The sequence below is a fragment of the Lobosporangium transversale genome, assembly GCF_002105155.1.
Source record: "Lobosporangium transversale strain NRRL 3116 chromosome Unknown BCR41scaffold_69, whole genome shotgun sequence".
Classification (NCBI taxonomy): Eukaryota; Fungi; Mortierellomycota; class Mortierellomycetes; order Mortierellales; family Mortierellaceae; genus Lobosporangium; species Lobosporangium transversale.
In genome coordinates, this window is record NW_019029047.1 from 7,936 (window position 1) to 25,669 (window position 17,734).

The following is a 17,734-nucleotide window of genomic DNA, read 5'->3' on the forward strand; positions in this document are numbered from 1 at the left end:
GCTCAATCAGGGGAACTCCAGCATGAAGCGAGTGAAGTGAGTGATAGAGCAAACAGGTACTCTTATATCGTATACACGCCTGACAGCCGGAAGATAGTGTTGTGGAACGACTATATTCGCGACAACTGCCAAGTATGGAGTGCAGGAACAGGTGGGATATGTTACGAAATACAGTTTGACGATGAGCTAAATTGTATAGCATTTTCACCATGCAGTCAACAGATGGCTGTTGGACATGGGAGAGGGCTGGTTAGTGTGGCGGATATTGAAACAGGGTCAATACTATGGGTGCTTGAAGGACATATTTACAGGATTACTGATATTGCTTATTCGCCTGATGGAAGGTACATTGCCTCAAGTAGTTGGGACAAGACAGTGCGAGTGTGGGACCCAAAATCAGGCCAGTGTTTGATTGTAATCCCATGTGAAGGTGGTGAAGCTGATACGCTTGTATGGAATGCCTCTAAAGAGGACCACTATCTGGTTACAGGCTGTGAGGATGGTTCTATTCGGATGTGGCAGATTGTGAAGGAGAATGAGGAATACCAATACCGTCTAAAGTGGAGCACCAAGCAAACAGCCCTTAATGCAAACAACACTCGTATTCACTCTGTAGATGGGTTGAGTGAAGTCAACAGGAAGCTTCTGGTGCAATATGGAGCTATAGACGAGCAATCCTCCTCTTTGGCTGTGCATGAGGCGATCAAGAGTGTAGGGACGCCACCTATAGCATCCAAGACCAAGAATGGGCTCAGTCAAGTGAGCCATTATCAAACCACCAACAAAGGTAGATTTAGAAGCAGATCCAAAGACAGAAGGGCTGAACGAACGAACACGATTTACAGGTTGACAGAAACAAGCCAGTTGATCGGAGGATACCGGCTCAAATGCAGAGTATGCAAGGAATGTAGTATTGCACATATCATTTCATGCGAGCCTTGTGAGTCAAGAGTAAAGTGTGTGGATAGGCAGGAAGTGGTTCAGGATATAGAATAAAGTGCAGGCATTGCCTCTTTACAATCACAGCATAAAAAAGAAAGTGCTTGTTGAATAAGAGAGGATAGCTTGAGAAAGACTGGTGTGTTTATAGAGAAATATTTAGTGGCTACATCTATATACTAGAGGTCTGAATAGTCCCAGTCTGCAGGAGCCAAGTAGACTGTATCAGCACTTTCAACGCTCGGTAGCTGCTGTAGGCGATCCTGCATGGCAAGTAGTTTGGGTACATCTTCTGGCTCTTTGGCATGAAATATGCTTAATCTCTATCAATGTATTTTTATTTTTTATTTTTTATAAAAAGAGAAAAAAGTACATATGCGTTAGATTCTTGTATATGCTTTCTGTTCATGCTCAAATATAGGAAATGATACGCATAAAAGTAAAGAATACAAACCTTGTTGGCATCAAAGGACTGATGCATATTCATAGGTGGTGTAATCTTGAACCACTCTGTGATTTTATCAAGCGATCTGCCTACTGTCCATGTTTTGTCCACAAACACTGCCTTGTCATTCAGCTGTGGATATAGAGGCGATCGAATATGGAGGTATAGTCTCGAGTTAAGTGGGATCTTGTCTTCACCCTGTCATTCACCACAACAGCAGATGTTTTTTTTTTTTTTTTTTTTTTTTTTTTTTTTCAAGGCAGAGTACATTTGATTAGCCATTGCTCTTTGCTGTACGATGTTGCCATACACATAAATACTCGTTTAGACAATCCGAACAGTACATTCATTACCTGTGCCGATTTTATCAATTTTAAAACTGATACCATCCGTGGGGCTTTTTTAGCCTTTGGTTTAGTTGCTGTGGATGATCCTGCTGATGGTAGGATTTTGTTCTCATCTGCCGATCTCGAAGCAGCAGCAGCAGCAGCGGCAGTAGCAGTAGTGGAAGAAGTAGTGGTAGTTGTAGTAGAGGCAGCAGCCGCTTTTCTTGCTGCAAGTTTTGCTTTAGCCTCTGCAATTGTCTTTTTAGTCGCTTCCGCTCTCTCATTCCTACTCTCCTCGTTCACTAATAGTGCTGGCGCTGGTGCTGATGCCGATGTTGCTCCTGATGATAATGATGATGATGATGATGATGATGATGAGGAGGAGGAGGTGGAGGACACCTTGTTCTCAAATGTCTCTTGGATACTCGCTTTGAGTTCCTGTTTCCTTTGTTGTTTTGCAATGGCTTCTTGTTCAAGTTCCTTCAGTTTTGGACAGTCGTGTTCATGAGGGTGTCGATGTGCTAAACAAAATGTTTGTCCACATCCTCCTCCTCCTACTTCTCCTCCTTGGTGTACATGTACATGTATGGACCACTCGACTTTTTACACGACAACCAGGTTGAGCACAGAGGACAGCTATAGATTGAACAGGTGGAAGGAGATGAATGCGACAGCCGCTTTCCTGGTGTTCTTTGAGCTATTATAAAAAGAAGAAGAGGAAGCAAAAACAAAAAAAAAACAAAAGCAGCTATTAAACCTTTAGCACTCTACTAATTGTAAAGAAATGGAAATAAAGGGCTGTAGAAGAAAAAGGAGGAATGAATATTGCTTTTAACGCTGGTTTTTTTTTTTTTTTTTTTTTACAATGGTCGCAGGATCCTGTTGCTTGGCTGTCAGAACCATCTTTTCACATTGTGGACACTGTTGGACTGATTAGCCTGGGACTCCTTTAACCATCCTTCACAGGCATGACTCTCTGTAGCGGTGGCAGAGCAAAAAGTACTATGGCAGAATACACATTCGTACGGTGGAAAACAAGGCTCTGGAAGCTCCATGTATGTTTGTCCTGCTTATTAACAATGGCTTTCTTCTTTGTAACCAAGGCAACTGAAAGGTGATCAAATGTGACTGCGAATGTCTAATTGAAAAATATCTCCAACTCGCATAAGCATCGCATCAGATTGAAATCTTGTATTTGAATGCAGTAAAGAATACTATTCAACAATGCTATTTTTTTTTTTATTGTTACTTTTCTATTTTTCATTTTTTTTTTCTCTTTAAGAGTGGATGCTTTGACTAGTTGTGAAGGTAGTGAGTATCAATGAGCTTGCTCCTGTTCCTGCTCCTATAAGGGTAAAGGAGTAGCAGTCTTGCCCTTACCTACCCAAGGAGCAACCAAGTGCAGCAGTCCAAATCTAACCAACTGAAGCATATGGGCCCCGGCTATTATTCAAACGAGAAGTGAAAATCATAGATCATGGGAAGGGCCCCTCTTCGCATCCTTTCCCCCTCGAAGCCCATAAGAGGACGCTATACTTTAGTTCTTAACAGTCGCAATCATTTCCTCTTGCCTTGTGGTTAGGAATGGCTTGGGGTGGCGGAAGAGGCTTAAATGAGTGGGAGAACGGGAACATCAACTCTTATTACCTCACTATTGGCTAGAGATGCAACAGCTGAGGCGCATAAAGGTGATCCGGATGAATATAAGGGTGACAAGAGAAGAATGAATGCAAAAGTCGAGTAGAGAGAGGGATGAATAAGTGGTTATTCTTTTGCTTTATCCGGTATATCTATTACATTATTTCTTTAGCGAGAGACACTTTAAAAACCATAGGATTTGTACAGTCCAGCTTCATCGCCTGAAATGGTTTGCATCCTATTTGCCTTATCCAATATTAACTTGATACCAAGTGCTCCCAAAGCAGAATAAAATGTATGATTTTAAGGCCATTCCATCAAAGCTGGGTCTTGGCCATCAATCCTTGGTTTATGAGAAGGAAAAAATGCTTGTAGGGTTTGTGCAACTGTGAGCAATGACGCTTGAAGCGTTTGAAATCCTATTTCCAACTCTGTTCAAGTACTCATTCCTGACAATGATCATCCCTTATGCTCCTTTGGCTCCCTTGTTGCTTCTGAGTTCAGCCTCTGCTAGCCATTGGGCTTGTTACAAAAAAAGGATGTCAGGTCTTGGTTGGAATGTTGATGCTGTTATTGCAGACCCAAATGGCATTCTTATTGCAAAAACCAGCTGGCACAATGACTTTGCCGACGTTTACACAAAAACGAATCACAGAGGGAGAATGGACATTAGAAAAGACTTTAGAAGTTGGTCTTTTGCTATGGATGGTAATGATTATGGGACCTTCTATGCTAATGAAGTGAGCAACCTTCATAACGGCGTTGACAAGATTGCTTTTGGATGTTATGACACCAGTGGAACAGATTACTGCACCCAATATGCCTCCATCAAGGAATTGTGTTATTATACTTGGTTAGAGCAGGTCAAGGACGGGAAGTTGAATATCTAGAGCAAAAAAAAAAAACCATTCTCACCAGTCCACATCCGTAGTATCGGTTCATTATAGTCATAGCCTATCACCCACTACACAAACAAATAAAGGTCAATTGACTTTGCAAGGACGCAGAAGGCCCTCAAGGCTCTAGGATGCTCGATGGGAAGTCGTGCAAACACATAATTCTCTACTATAAAATAGAATAAAATACCTAAACAAGAACTACTAAAAGATCAGTTCATCAACCATTCTACAATTTTCCAAAGATACATGTTTAAAAGCTCTCCCATACTGTGCAGAGACAGAGTCAGTTGAAAGAATATTGCCTATATCAACATGGAAGGCCTATGTGAAGGAGTGATAGCTGGTAATAGCACTGATTCTATATCTCATGAGCTTATATATATATATATATATATGAGCTGGATCGTGCCAGCTATTATAATGCATTTCTGTAGTTTGAAGAGCGCTTCAAATGTTCTGAATACTGCTCATGCACCAGACTCCTCGCTCAGCTGTGAGCAAGAAGAAAAGGCAGGCGACGTGGACTTCACTTAGCTTCCCAGATACTTGGTCTATGTGAATTGTTTGAATATATTGGGAATGAGTAAAAAAATTAAAAAGAAAAAAAGAGCTGGTACAAGTGCCAGTGGCAGAAAGGCCTAAGTGAGCGTAGTTTTTATTAGAGTCTCATCTATTATGACATTTGTCTCCACTTTTTTTATTTTATTTTATTGCAAAAAAAAAAAAAAAAAAAAAAAACAAAGTGCATCCTCCAAGCATTGACACTCTCAACTAATCAAACAACCGCGAGGTAAATGAGTCCAAGGAAGATCAAGAAGTGACGGAGCATGACTGACTACAAGGCTTTAAGTAATTTATGTGGGAAGCCATTCACGAAGGCTGGCTTATGCATTCAGTTTAAAAAAGGTATTAGGATTGTGCAAATAAGCAATTATCATTCATCTCTTTCATTTCCATATCCCCTCGAATAATACACTCCGATAGCCCTAATATATAACTACAGCAACCTCCTTAACAAGAAGTATAAGCTTTCTTGTTAATTGTTAAGGTCTTTATGTGTGTTGCATATGGGCTGTTGCGCAGGTTACTCAATAGTTTTTCAGGTGACTGAGCATGCAACAGGTGGATAAGGAGGTGAAGAGCCAAAGCTGTATGGGACAGAGAAAAGAAGAAAAAAGAAGAATCCATAAGATAAATGGGCCAATGGTATTTAATGACACAATTGCTATTCGATTCGACACTTATCATTCTTCATACTACAGCCATGCTATGCTGCTGCATAGCTGCATAGTACGCTTTGATTAGCATGGCCAAGTGTGGCTCGTGCTTAAATAAAATTGCCTGTTTATTACACAGCGTTCTCAAATAATATGAAAAGAAAAGCATATTATTCGGGGGAGCCGACCTATAATGTCCCACCCTCCTCTCCCTTAGCTAGTTTGGTCTGGAACTGAAGTCGAAGATGCTGATCAAGCTTTGTGGCACAGTTTTGTCGCGAAAAAAAAAAAAAAATTGTTTATTTTTATTTAGTGACTTTGGTTTTCGGGAAAGGAAGTGACACATTATAGGTCAGCTCCTGGTGTAATAATTTTTTTTTTACCACTTTGCAAACTGGACTATAAACCATGTCCACCTCAACATCTCCAGTCAAAGAAGATATCTTCAAATGGTGATCCAGACAACGGTTTTCTAAATCTTTCTTCAATAAGCTGTACATATCAAAACAAGTACATAATTTATCTCGTAGCTGTTGATTGTTTATTGAGTCTCGTTGCTTTTTGAATGGGTGGTTAGGGTCCTGATGCTAAAACATCAGACTTGTATCAGGTCTATATCGTTCAACCGAATATAGCCTGTTTTAAGATGTTATCCATAGTTACACCGCTTACTCAAAGCATAAGTTTGCAGAGATCAACTCGGAATGGCCAAAGGAGAAGAAGACCAAATAAAATGCCCATGTGTTGCGAAGAAACTGTACCACAGGCCATTCCTTTATTCCGGTGCTGTTGCTGCTATACTCGCTGATGACAAGTGATGATGGTAAACACTGGCTTCTCTGATATCCTGGTGGTCAAGTGAATAGCATAGCATAGCATAGCATAGCATAGCATAGCATAGCATACTCTTGACTAGAAATGTTTCGCATACCTTAACACTATTACTATCCTTATGAAAAAAATTATAAAAAAGATGATTCATTCTTGCTGCTAAGTTTGTGGCCAAGTCTTTGTACCAATTTTCGAGTCTCTTTTCTAAGACTGAGGAGTGATGGAGTATCGAGTGTCATCATATGCCATCATATGCTTTGCTCTTTGCGCTGTACACGCCTGTTGGCCTCTACAAATTCATTTGGTGCCAAAAAATGGCGACAGCACCACTCAACGTGCACATGCAGAATGGTTCTTCCATCCCTAATGTCAGCCAATACTTTCATGTCACAAAAAAAACAAGAAAAAGAAAACTCCTCCTTCCAAATGCTGGGCAATAGTGGAATAGTGGGTTGGAATCATTATCACAAATCAAGGAGCGAGAGCACTGCGTCGGCGTAGCAAAGTGCTACGACAGGGACGGAGACAAATGGATGAGAACCATAGCGCGGGTACAAACACAATGTTATAGCCATCACATACACCTGGGATTTTTACCAACTCTAAGCTCAATCAAGCATTGTTAGTCAAGCTTGCTTCTTTATTTTCTTTTTGTTGTCTTGCAAAAGCAAAAGCTCGAACATGTTCAGGTTGGTGATGGTGTCAACCATCACTCTGTGCAAGGCGAGGATGTGTCCATGCATGTAAACATTGCTGCACAGCCCAAACACACAAGCATCATCTCACGGATCCAATTCTTCGCTCTATTCTTTTCATTCTTATGTCAAAAAAAAACAATTTTAACACAGATGAAAATGATCACAAGCAGAAATGACAAAACTCAATTGGCTCTTAGTCGACGCTCATTGTGAAAAAGAAAGAAAAAAAGTAATAAATGTAGCAAATGTGCATTGAATGAATTACCAAAGCAACAGTCCCACAATGGCAGGGAGACACATGCTTCTAATCTTTCATCATCTTTTCGTCCTTTGCCTTCAGTAATTTAAATGATCCCAATTGCATTTCGAATCTTTTGAAGCATACATGCATGTAAGAGGCAGGCAAACATGACTGGAGCACACAAAAAACATTTTTTCACGCTCGCCACTAACAAACAGTCATTGAAAACTATTCTTATCTCGGACGCGTGGATAGGATACAATCTACGAGTAAAAAGACAAGCAATAGACCATGTTTGGCAGCATCAATTTCCCTTCACGAAACACACTCTCGCCAGCACAGGCTCTGAGACTCTTTGACTTGTACATGCAGGGCACTCGCTCTATAGAAGACGATAGCATCCTAGTGACGGAGCTATGCCTCGATGCTGACTCTGTACTGTCTCGTATTCAGAAGTCTTGGAAGATGTCCTTCGCCTCAATGACTTCAACCTCTTCGACCTCTTCAGGTCCCAATGAAGACATGGCATTGCACCAAGGTATTGGCTCAGCCTACTATGAACTTGCTCGCTTATTTGAGCAATTGGGTCACTCAACTGATGCACAGAAGCGATACAAGAAAGCAGAGAAATGGGGATACATCCAAGGGAGCAATAACAACGACAGCAATAATAGCGATACCACCACTAACCAACGAGTCATTGGGTCCAGCAGTAGCAAATTGAGCAAGGTGATGGAAACAGTGCAATTCGCACCAGTACAGGCCATTGCAACTATATCAAAGGACATATTCAACCACAATGAACCTCTAACAGTCAGCAGGTACACCTTACCAGATGTCGGTGCAAGTCTGGATGATATCTGCCAGCTTACATATTGTCTCAGTCTGTTTCCTACTGTTCCTATCCAAACAAATGACCTTAATAACCAAGAGAAAGAGTGGCAGCAGGCCATATCAACCAATCAAGATGAGCATGATCGATTGCGTAAATTGGCATCGGATGTGATTGAGCTGTTCATCAGCGATGGGATTAGGGCAGAAACTACTGTGGCTGAGGTTGTAACTCTGGCTCCAATTCTTGACCAAACACAGTTCAGAGCACTACTTGCGGCTTTGATCAATGGAATCAGCCAGAACATCATACTGGAGACTCATTTGCTGGAAGGATTGGCTCAGTTGATGCATCATGCTCCTCTTGGATATCTCGACTCGGATGATCTTGTCAAGATCCTCACCACTTTCAATTCTCGGTTGCAAAACACACATACTCAATCTACAGACCATCTCTATCACCTTTCAGCTACAGTCTCACATGTCCTCGATGCCATGGTCAACAACCAGGTCAAGGGTCTGCAGCGAGAACAACTGCATGAGCCACTTGCTGCATACCTCAAAGGACTAAAAGAGAGTACAGACCCTCATCTAATCTATCAAGCAGCTTATGCTTTCCAAGCACTATTGTACATTCCAGACGACGAAACGACAATACAAGCCATGCTCCGACGGACATCAGCAGTACTTCGAGGAGTGTTTGGAGGAGTGAGTGCACTCAAGGACATGAAGATGAATGTCTTCATGGACGAGATAAGCAATATTCAGAAAGGACTTCCATCAGTGACAGATATCATGGACAGGAGTCTAGAGGTGTACAAAGGAACAACATCACGCTATGAGAGTGGAGTGGCATTCAGAGAGTGTATGGAAGAAGGACTCAGCTTCAGTCGCAAGTCAGGATGGTATCCAGCACTTCGAGTAGCTGATGGACTACTGCAGAGAGGCGAGCTGACCAAGTTCAAGACTCTTGTGTGTGAAGTGTCCTGTCGAAATGAAGTAGCATTCCAATGGGGACTCTGTCAGATGTTGGGACAGGTTGCAGCAGATACAAAGTGGAGCATGGATATTCGGCAAGATGCCACCACATTCCTAGGAGAGATATACAGTAATGACCAGGAATGGGGAAACCATACACACATTAAGCAGTGGATCGTAAATATACTTAGGCAACTATCCTCGCTACCACCAGATGGTTTCCAAGGTAAGTATTTGATTCTTGTATGGATATGTTTGGTGGTGATGATGATAATCATTATATACTAACCCACATACTATATACATGATTTTGCTCCCTCTTTCTGCTCTTGTTTATTCTAGCTGCAAACACTCTTTTGAATGATCTCAAGATAGGAAATGACAAAAAACAAGAGCTATACACCAATTGTCTTCAAGGGCCATTGATACAGTTCTCCTCTGTTGCTATCCTCTCTCGTCCCGGATCTTCACATTTGCTTGATCGTGCACAGAAGAAGTCTGGTGTTGAGGATAGTCTACGGCAACTAAAGATACGACGGATAGATGGGAATAATCAAAGCTTCTATGTTCAACAGTATGCCAAAGCAAGTCCTCAAGCAAGCGATAACGAGCGGGTCTTGTTGATGAACAAAGTGAAAGAGTTCCTAGATAGTGACCAGAAAGTGTTGCTTGTCAAAGGAGATTCAGGAGCAGGCAAATCCACATTTAACCGCACTCTAGAGCGCACACTCTGGGAGACATACCAAAAGAGACATGGTCGGATCCCACTATTTATCAATCTTCCAGCCATTGACAAGCCAGAGAAGGATCTGGTTGCAAAGCAACTGCGAGACTACGGCTTCGCAGACTCGGAGATTAAGGAGTTGAAGATGAATCGATCATTTGTTTTAATCTGCGATGGATATGATGAGAGCATGCAGACCAACAACCTGTATGCATCCAACCAACTGAATAAGGCTGGAGAGCGGAAGTGTCAGATGGTGATCAGCTGTCGCAGTGAGTATCTTGGATCGGACTATCGAGATCGATTCCAACCTATGGACCGCAATCATCAAGCAGATAGTGGATTGTTCCAAGAGGCAGTGATTGTACCATTCTCTGAGGCACAGATTGAAAACTATATCGAACAATATGTCAATTCTATGGATCTACTGTGGAGTGTGGAGGACTATAAGGGTGCACTCAAGATGGTCCCTAGCTTACAAGAGCTTGTGAGAAACCCATTCATACTATCGATGTCACTTGAAGTACTCCCGCGGATGGTGGATCCAGGACAAGAGATCACCAACGGCGGGATCAAGCGGGTCATATTGTATGACCAGTTTGTTGAGCAATGGCTCGAACGAGGCAAGAAGCGACTTAGCGAGACATTAAGACCAGAAGATAGAAGGATGTTCAGAATATTGACAGATGAAGGGTTTGCACAGAATGGGATCAAGTACCTGACAGAGCTGGCTACAGCAATCTATAAGCATCAAGATGGCAATCCAGTGGTGGAGTACTCACCATCCAAGGACAAGGACACATGGAAAGAAGAGTACTTCAGCAAAGAGAGTAGAAGGAACCTATTGCGTGAGGCATCACCACTCACACGTACAGGCAATCAGCATCGGTTTATGCACCGGTCTATTCTTGAGTACAGCCTAGTACGAGCGATATTTGAGCCGCAGCCAGCAACGAGCGTTTCCACAAGCGATGGAGAAGTACAGACGACCACATCACACTCCCGTCGACAGAGTATTAGTTCAATGTTCAGCTTCGAAGGCATGGATATCAAGGGAAGCGAGCAGGAAGTGGATGTGGCCAAAGCAGATGAGACATCACCTTTAGTATGGAGGAGCTTTGTAGATGAGCCATCTATTCTTCAGTTCCTGGAGGATCGTGCCCGTCTTGAGCCGGTGTTCAGACAGCAGTTGTATGGATATGTAGAGCTCTCGAAGAGTGATAGCAAGTGGCGAATAGCAGCAGCGAATGCGATAACAATATTGGTTCGAGCAGGCGAGTCATTCATCGGAGCAGACTTGCGAGGCATCCAGATTCCAGGAGCCGATGTCAGTCATGGTATTTTTGAATATGCTCAGCTGCAAGGAGCAGATCTGAGGAAGGTGAACTTACGGAAATGCTGGCTTCGTTCAGCAAACCTGAGTGGAGCAAAGATGACAGGAGTACAGTTTGGAGAGTGGCCATTCCTCGGAGCCAATGGTCAGGTATTGGATGGGTTATATTCACCTGATGGCAAGACACTCGCTGCAGTAATCACTGAATCAACAAAGTGCTCAATTATCGTGTATGACACATCAACATGGGAGGAACTCTTGGCTTTAGAAGACGACGCAACTGGCAGCAGTCTTTTATACCCACCAGACAGCAGGCATATCGCCTCTTGGGGCAATGGTCAAGCGGCAGTTTTAATATGGGATGCAACATCAGGGTCAGTGGTTCACAGATTGATGAGTCATACAAGCTCTGTCAGCCGTGTAGCGTACTCGCCAAGCGGGAACGATCTTGCCTCAGCTTGCAGGGATGGCTCAGTACGAGTGTGGGACACCCAAACAGGCATTCTCAAATTTATGTTAGAGGGTCATACTGATGCTGTGAGGAGTATGGCATATTCACCTGATGGAAAGCAGATTGCAACTGGCGGTAAAGACATGACATTACGGCTGTGGGATGCGACATCAGGGCAACAGTCGATGTTGCTGATGGGCCATGAATCTGGGATTGTGCAAATTGAATATTCACCTAATGGGCAGGAAATCATAACTCATTCTTATGATACCTCTCTGCATGTGTGGGATGTTGAATCTGGTCAAAAGAAGTTTAGTTTGGATCATGGCGATTATGTCCAAGGGATACAGTATTCACCTAATGGGAAGTTCGCTGCTTCGTTCACCAGCTATCAAACATATCAGTGGGATATGCAAACAGGAAAAGTCATTCATACTTTTACAAGAAAGTGGTTTCATATCCAGGAGCTAAAGTATTCACCAAACGGAGAATCGATAGCCGTTTGTGATGGCAATAACCTAATATGGCTTTGGGATGCGAGAACAGGGCAACCCATGAATATCTTTTACGGTCACTCTGGTACAATAACTTGCTTGGCATATTCACCAAACGGCCACCAAATTGCGTCCTTCAGTAAAGACAAAACGATACGCCTTTGGGATACTCGGTCACAACAATCTAGTCATGACTTAGATAACCATTCAGCAGCTATCAGTGACGTTAGAAGCTCGCCAGATGGGCAGCAAATAGCTTCACGGAACTGTGATGGAGCAGTGCGTATATGGGATGCAAGGACGGGACAGTCCATCCACGTTTTACAATATTTCGAGCAAAGCGTAAATGATATCAAGTACTCACATGATGGCCAGTTGCTTGCCTCTTGCCATTTATCTTCCCGCGTCTATCTATGGGATCCTCGTACAGGACTGGCCGTTCACGCTTTGGAGCTACAAGGTTATTATGACGATGTAATTTACGACATTGATTTTTCACCTATTGGCCATCAAATTGTCTGTGGTCATCACTCTGGAAATGTGACTATATGGAATACACAAACAGGAGAGCTCATCCGCACACTACATGGCCACAAAGGGATAAAGTGTGTGACATTCTCACCTAATGGCGACCAGGTTGCTTCGTATGATGAAGACGGCAATATCAAAGTCTGGAGAGCTCAATCAGGGGATCTCCAGCACGAAGTGAGTGATGAAGCGTGGAGTACAACAAGCCATGACCTTTATACGCCTGACAGTCAAAAGATAGTGTTGTATTGCGGCTATGAGCACAAGAGCTTGTCAGTATGGAGTGCAGAAACGGGTGAGCTATGTTGTAAAATACAGGTTGAAAGTAATCCAGGACGAATAGCATTTTCTCCATGTAGTCAACAGATGGCTGTTGGAGATAGGGAAGGGTTGATTAGTGTAGCGGATATTGAGGCAGGGTCAATATTACGTGTATTTAAAGGACACACCAATTGGATCAAAGCTATAGCCTATTCGCCTGATGGAAGATACATTGCTTCAAGCAGTGCTGACATGACAGTGCGAGTGTGGGATCCAAAATCAGGTCAGTGTTTGATCGTAATCCCATTTGACGTTGGGGAAGTTTGGACGCTTGTATGGAATGCCTCTGAAGAGGGCCACTATCTGGTTACAGGCTGTATGGGTGGTTCTATTCGGAAGTGGCAGATTGTGAAGGAGGATGAGGAATACCAATACCGTCTAAAGTGGAGCACCAGACAAACGACCCTTAATGCAAACAATGCTCGTATTCACTCTGTAGGTGGGTTGAGTGAAGTCAACAGGAAGCTCCTAATGCAACGTGGAGCTATAGACGAGCAACCCTCCTCTTTAGCTGTACAAGAGGCGATCAAGAGTGTAGGAACGCCACCAATAGCATCCAAGGCAAAGAGTGGGTCCAGTCAAGTGGGTCATTATCAAGAACCATCACCAATAGCATATTTAAATGCAGGTTTAGAGGCAGATTTAGAGGTAGAAGATCTGAGGGAAGAAGCACGATTGACAAGGCTGACAGAAATGAGCCAATCGATCGGAGGCTACCGGCTCAAATGCAGAGCTTGCAATGAATGTAGCATTGCACATGTCATTTCATGCGAGCCTTGTGAGTCCAGAGTCAAGAGGGTAGATAGACACGAAGTCGTCCAGGATATAGAATAAAGTGCAAATATTGCCTCTTTACAATCACACAATAAAAAAGAAAGTGCCTCTTGAATAAGATAAGATAGCTTGAGAATGTTGTATTTATAGCAGAATGTGTAGTAACTACATCTATATATTAGAGGTCTGAACAATCCCACTCTGCTGGAGTCAAGTATACCGCATCACCACTTTCAACGCTCGACAGCTGCTGTAGTGATCCTGCAAGGCAAGAAGTATGGGTACATCTTCTGGCTCTTTGGCTTAATCTCTATTTCTATTTTCATTTCTATTTTCATTTTTATTTTCATTTTTATATTGGTTAAAAAAAGTTCTGATGGGTCAAGCCCATACGGATAAAGATAAAAGTACAGACTTTGTTAGTGTCAAACGGCTTATTCATATTCATAGGTTGTATAATGAACCACTCTGTGATTTTATCGAGTACCCATGTTTTGTCCACAATCACCGCTTTGCCATTCAACTTTGAGCATAGAGGTGATCGGAGATGGAGGTATTACCTCAAGTTAAGCGGGATCTTGCCTTCACCCTATCATTCACCACAGTGACACAATTATTTTTTTTTCTTTGAAGCGAAGTACATTGGTTGGCCATTAACTCTTTGCTTTACTATGCTATCGTACGCAGAAGGTTTTTTTTTTTTTTTTTTTTTTTTTTTTTCAAAACTGATACCATCCGTAGATGATCCTGCTGTTGATAGAATTTCGTTCCCATCTTCCGGGATGATTCCATGATATGTCGTCGTCTGGGAAGAGAGGCTGCGTCTAATGCTGCAACATCTCAAGTTCAGTCTTGATGCCTTGGAGGACAATTCGATCCTGACCGTGATCTAGTTCAGCACATGTCATTTCCATCAGCTTCAGCTGATCCACTTCATTGAACTGTTGTATCATCTTGATCTCCATCCCCATCTGAAGATCTTGACGCATCAATGCATGTTGCGATTGGCAGCCATTTATATATTTTTACTATAGCTAAGATATTTGCCCTTGTTTTCTAACAAAGATCCTTGATTACAATAAAGATATCTTTCTTTCGTTCTCGTTACTTGTTAAGATCCCAGCATATTCCAGAGTCACTATGTTTGGATTTATGCCTTTATATTTATTTTTGATCTTTGCTATGCTATTGTTTCTGAGCTACGTATTTCCTCGCGGCGTTTGAAAACTATGGAGGAGATGGATGGCTATGGTGATACATAAGTCTATACTAACTGCGGTTGTTCTCATCGCTGGATGTTTGGGAGTACTATTTTACGGATTAATAGCGTCAAGGAAGTTGTACGGTTGTACTTTGGCTCGAGTTCACTAACCATTACCCCATTTTTCCCTCTCCTCTCTACACCTCCTTCCTCTATCCAGCTTTAGGTAATGTATAGCTGAGCAGGATCACCCTTCGGATAGACAACCACTGCTACTCACTAGTGAGATGGCAAATGGTCACAAGTGAGTGAGTAGGAATATCGATTCATCCTATCGGACTGGTGACAACAGTTGAGGCATACAAGGATAATCCAGATGATGACAAATATGTCAGGGATGATGAAGGGACGTTGGCTCGATATCAGGCTAGTCTTTAAGAGATAAGGACCCCTAGGACGTGGCCGGCGCTTGCCGTAAACATTTATTATGATAGTTTCGCAACAAATAAATAAATAAATAAAAAAAGAGGCTTTACTGGGGTAGCAAGTATAGTTCAATCATTTCATATTTGTTTCTTTATTCATGACCTTTTGTTCTTTACATTCCTTTTGAAGGAGGCATCGCCATTTCTGACCCTTTACCGTGAAGGAGAAGAGGAAGTCCGACTCCCTAAATTATCCACAAGCAAAAGTGGGGTACCATGTTTTGAGAGGACTGGGGTTACCTTTTAGCTCTTCGCAAAAGAGGTGTGTACCTGTCTTTACTTCAAAAAAGAATAGCATTGCCAAGATACAAAAGAATACTAAACCATGTAACAGGAACTCTTGCATTGAGGCTAAGAATGTCAAGTTTGGTCCCAGCCTGAGAGTGTCTGCAAGAGCAAGCCACATTTGCCTTTCAGCACATGCATATGCACATCCACGTGCATATATGGAGATCCATCAGTAGGTGGCTTCGGTTTGCTCGTGCATATATGGAGAATTCAAGTGTAGGCCCCCTGAAGTAAGAAAAGTAAATTTTCGGTAAGAAAAGTATATTTTCAGTAAATATCAGTAAAACAAAAGTAAGAAAAGTATATTTTCGGTAAATATCAGTAAAACAAAAATATACTTATTACTTACTTTTGTTTTACTGAAATTTACTTACTTATTATTTACTTTTGTTTTACTGAACGTTTACTTTTTTTTTTTTTTACCGATGTTTAAGTAAATAATAAGTAAAAAATCAGTAAATGATCAGCGAATGGTCTACAGAGGACGGCCTATTCGCATTGTCTTAGGTGTCATGGACATATGTCCCTCCCTTTCCCTCCCATGTTGCGCTCTCAAGAAGATGAGGAGTATTGTCTTCAGAGTTAGGTAGTCTTTTATTTAGTTTTGTTTTGATTTTCGTCGGATTTCTAAATAAAAGAAGGTCGCACACATATGGACATGGCACCGTAGACAATAATAAGTAAAATTTACTGAAAAAAAGTTCAAGTACACGAATGCTCACTACATCGGTATGGGTCACTGCCTTGAACCACAGCCTCCTCTGCGGAAAAAGGGTGGAGAGCATAAATATCACCTTATAACTAACATAGATCCTATATACACCAATTACCCCAATTGTTCGGCAGAGTTGCTGTTGGAATGTGGGTCTGTGGGGCTTGAATTATCCCCTTTGGATTTGCAGATATCAGTAGTAGAGGCTGAAGAGCCAAGCGTCGGCTATCAATAAACCTCTCTTCTTTATCCACCTAAAGACTGAAATGGCGATAACCCGCCGCGTTTGTTTTCCATAGGTCGTTTTTTTTAATAGTTGCCTGAAGGAAATGACTTCGCCCAAGACCAATAAAAATAAGCAATGCTTAAATTACATTGTGGACGTAAAAAAAGTAACAAGAGGCCAGTGCGATATTTATCAGGCCTCTATTTAAGTTGGAATTTTCTGCTGTCTCTTGCATTCTCTCATTTTACTACAATATCTTTCGTTTTCAACAGTGCCCTCAGCATCAAAATTTGATTGCATCATTGTAATTACATGACCTACACCTGTAATTCGGTGCAACAGTAACAGCTATGCCAGATGGACCTTCAAGATACAAGGTGTGTTGAATCTCCTTGTGCTTCATTTTTTTTTTTTTTTTTTTTTTTTTTTTGGCACTGTAATAGTTGGTGTTTTCTGATTCCGAACAAATGTCTTTATTACCCCGTTGCACTATTAAATGCGCTGAACAGGATATTACCCCCATACAGAGGCAAAGGTATGCAATATAAAGTCTTTTTTTATTTTATTTTATTTTTTTTTTTGGGAGGTTTTATCTTTATTTTATTTCATTTTTAACTCTGCATCGTTATTATTGGTAGCACCCCTATGGCGAGGGTATGTAGTATTTGTGGACACTTAGGACACAACCGAAGCACATGTCCAAGTATTGAAGGGTGAGCTCCAATCCAATATTTTGATGTTTCGATGTGTGATCCTCAGCAATACATTTTTTTCAGTCCTAAATTATCAGTCTCTTATGCAATGGCATCGTTAGTGGTCCCATGCAAAATTGAGCCGAGCCTGTGGCGACTCGCAGAAGCATTAGCCTTGATGATCCTGTTGAAAGCGAAAGACCAGAGCGAAGACGAAGGTAAGCTACTCTTGGTTCACATTTTATTGATTTTATAATTTACTTACGAATTACATTTTTAACTTAACATCATTATCATTGCCCTCTAGGCTACGGTCACCCTATCGGCCTGTGCAACGGCATTGCAGTATATGCAATCGCCCAAGACATAACCGAAGCACATGTCCCAATAAAGATAAGTCTGACCTCCCCTTATTATTATCTAGTGTAAAAATATAGTGATAAAAAGTGAGAAAGCTCTATA

At 41.8% G+C, this 17,734-nt stretch overlaps 3 protein-coding genes across 3 annotated transcripts; 2 read left to right on the plus strand and 1 right to left on the minus strand.

The window, feature by feature from the left end:
* Window positions 1-1,072: 1,072 nt before the first annotated feature.
* BCR41DRAFT_364080 (hypothetical protein) lies at window positions 1,073-1,951 on the minus strand. Its single transcript, XM_022025997.1, has 3 exons — window positions 1,738-1,951; window positions 1,394-1,582; window positions 1,073-1,262 (listed from the first exon to the last, which is right to left on the minus strand). Exons 1-3 carry the CDS (start codon window positions 1,771-1,773, stop codon window positions 1,119-1,121), a joined length of 369 nt encoding a protein of 122 aa, XP_021875791.1. The 5' UTR covers window positions 1,774-1,951; the 3' UTR covers window positions 1,073-1,118.
* Window positions 1,952-3,743: 1,792 nt separating this feature from the next.
* BCR41DRAFT_375504 (hypothetical protein) lies at window positions 3,744-4,406 on the plus strand (the record flags this gene model as incomplete). The annotated part of the gene is made up of 2 exons (XM_022026957.1): window positions 3,744-4,201; window positions 4,331-4,406. The coding sequence occupies 2 exons, from the start codon at window positions 3,744-3,746 to the stop codon at window positions 4,404-4,406; spliced, it is 534 nt and encodes a 177-aa protein (XP_021875792.1).
* A 2,131-nt stretch (window positions 4,407-6,537) lies between these two features.
* On the plus strand, window positions 6,538-7,345 carry BCR41DRAFT_390501 (hypothetical protein; the record flags this gene model as incomplete). The annotated part of the gene is made up of 4 exons (XM_022028230.1): window positions 6,538-6,663; window positions 6,736-6,846; window positions 6,964-7,038; window positions 7,144-7,345. 4 exons carry the CDS (start codon window positions 6,538-6,540, stop codon window positions 7,204-7,206), a joined length of 375 nt encoding a protein of 124 aa, XP_021875793.1. The 3' UTR covers window positions 7,207-7,345.
* Window positions 7,346-17,734: the final 10,389 nt, after the last annotated feature.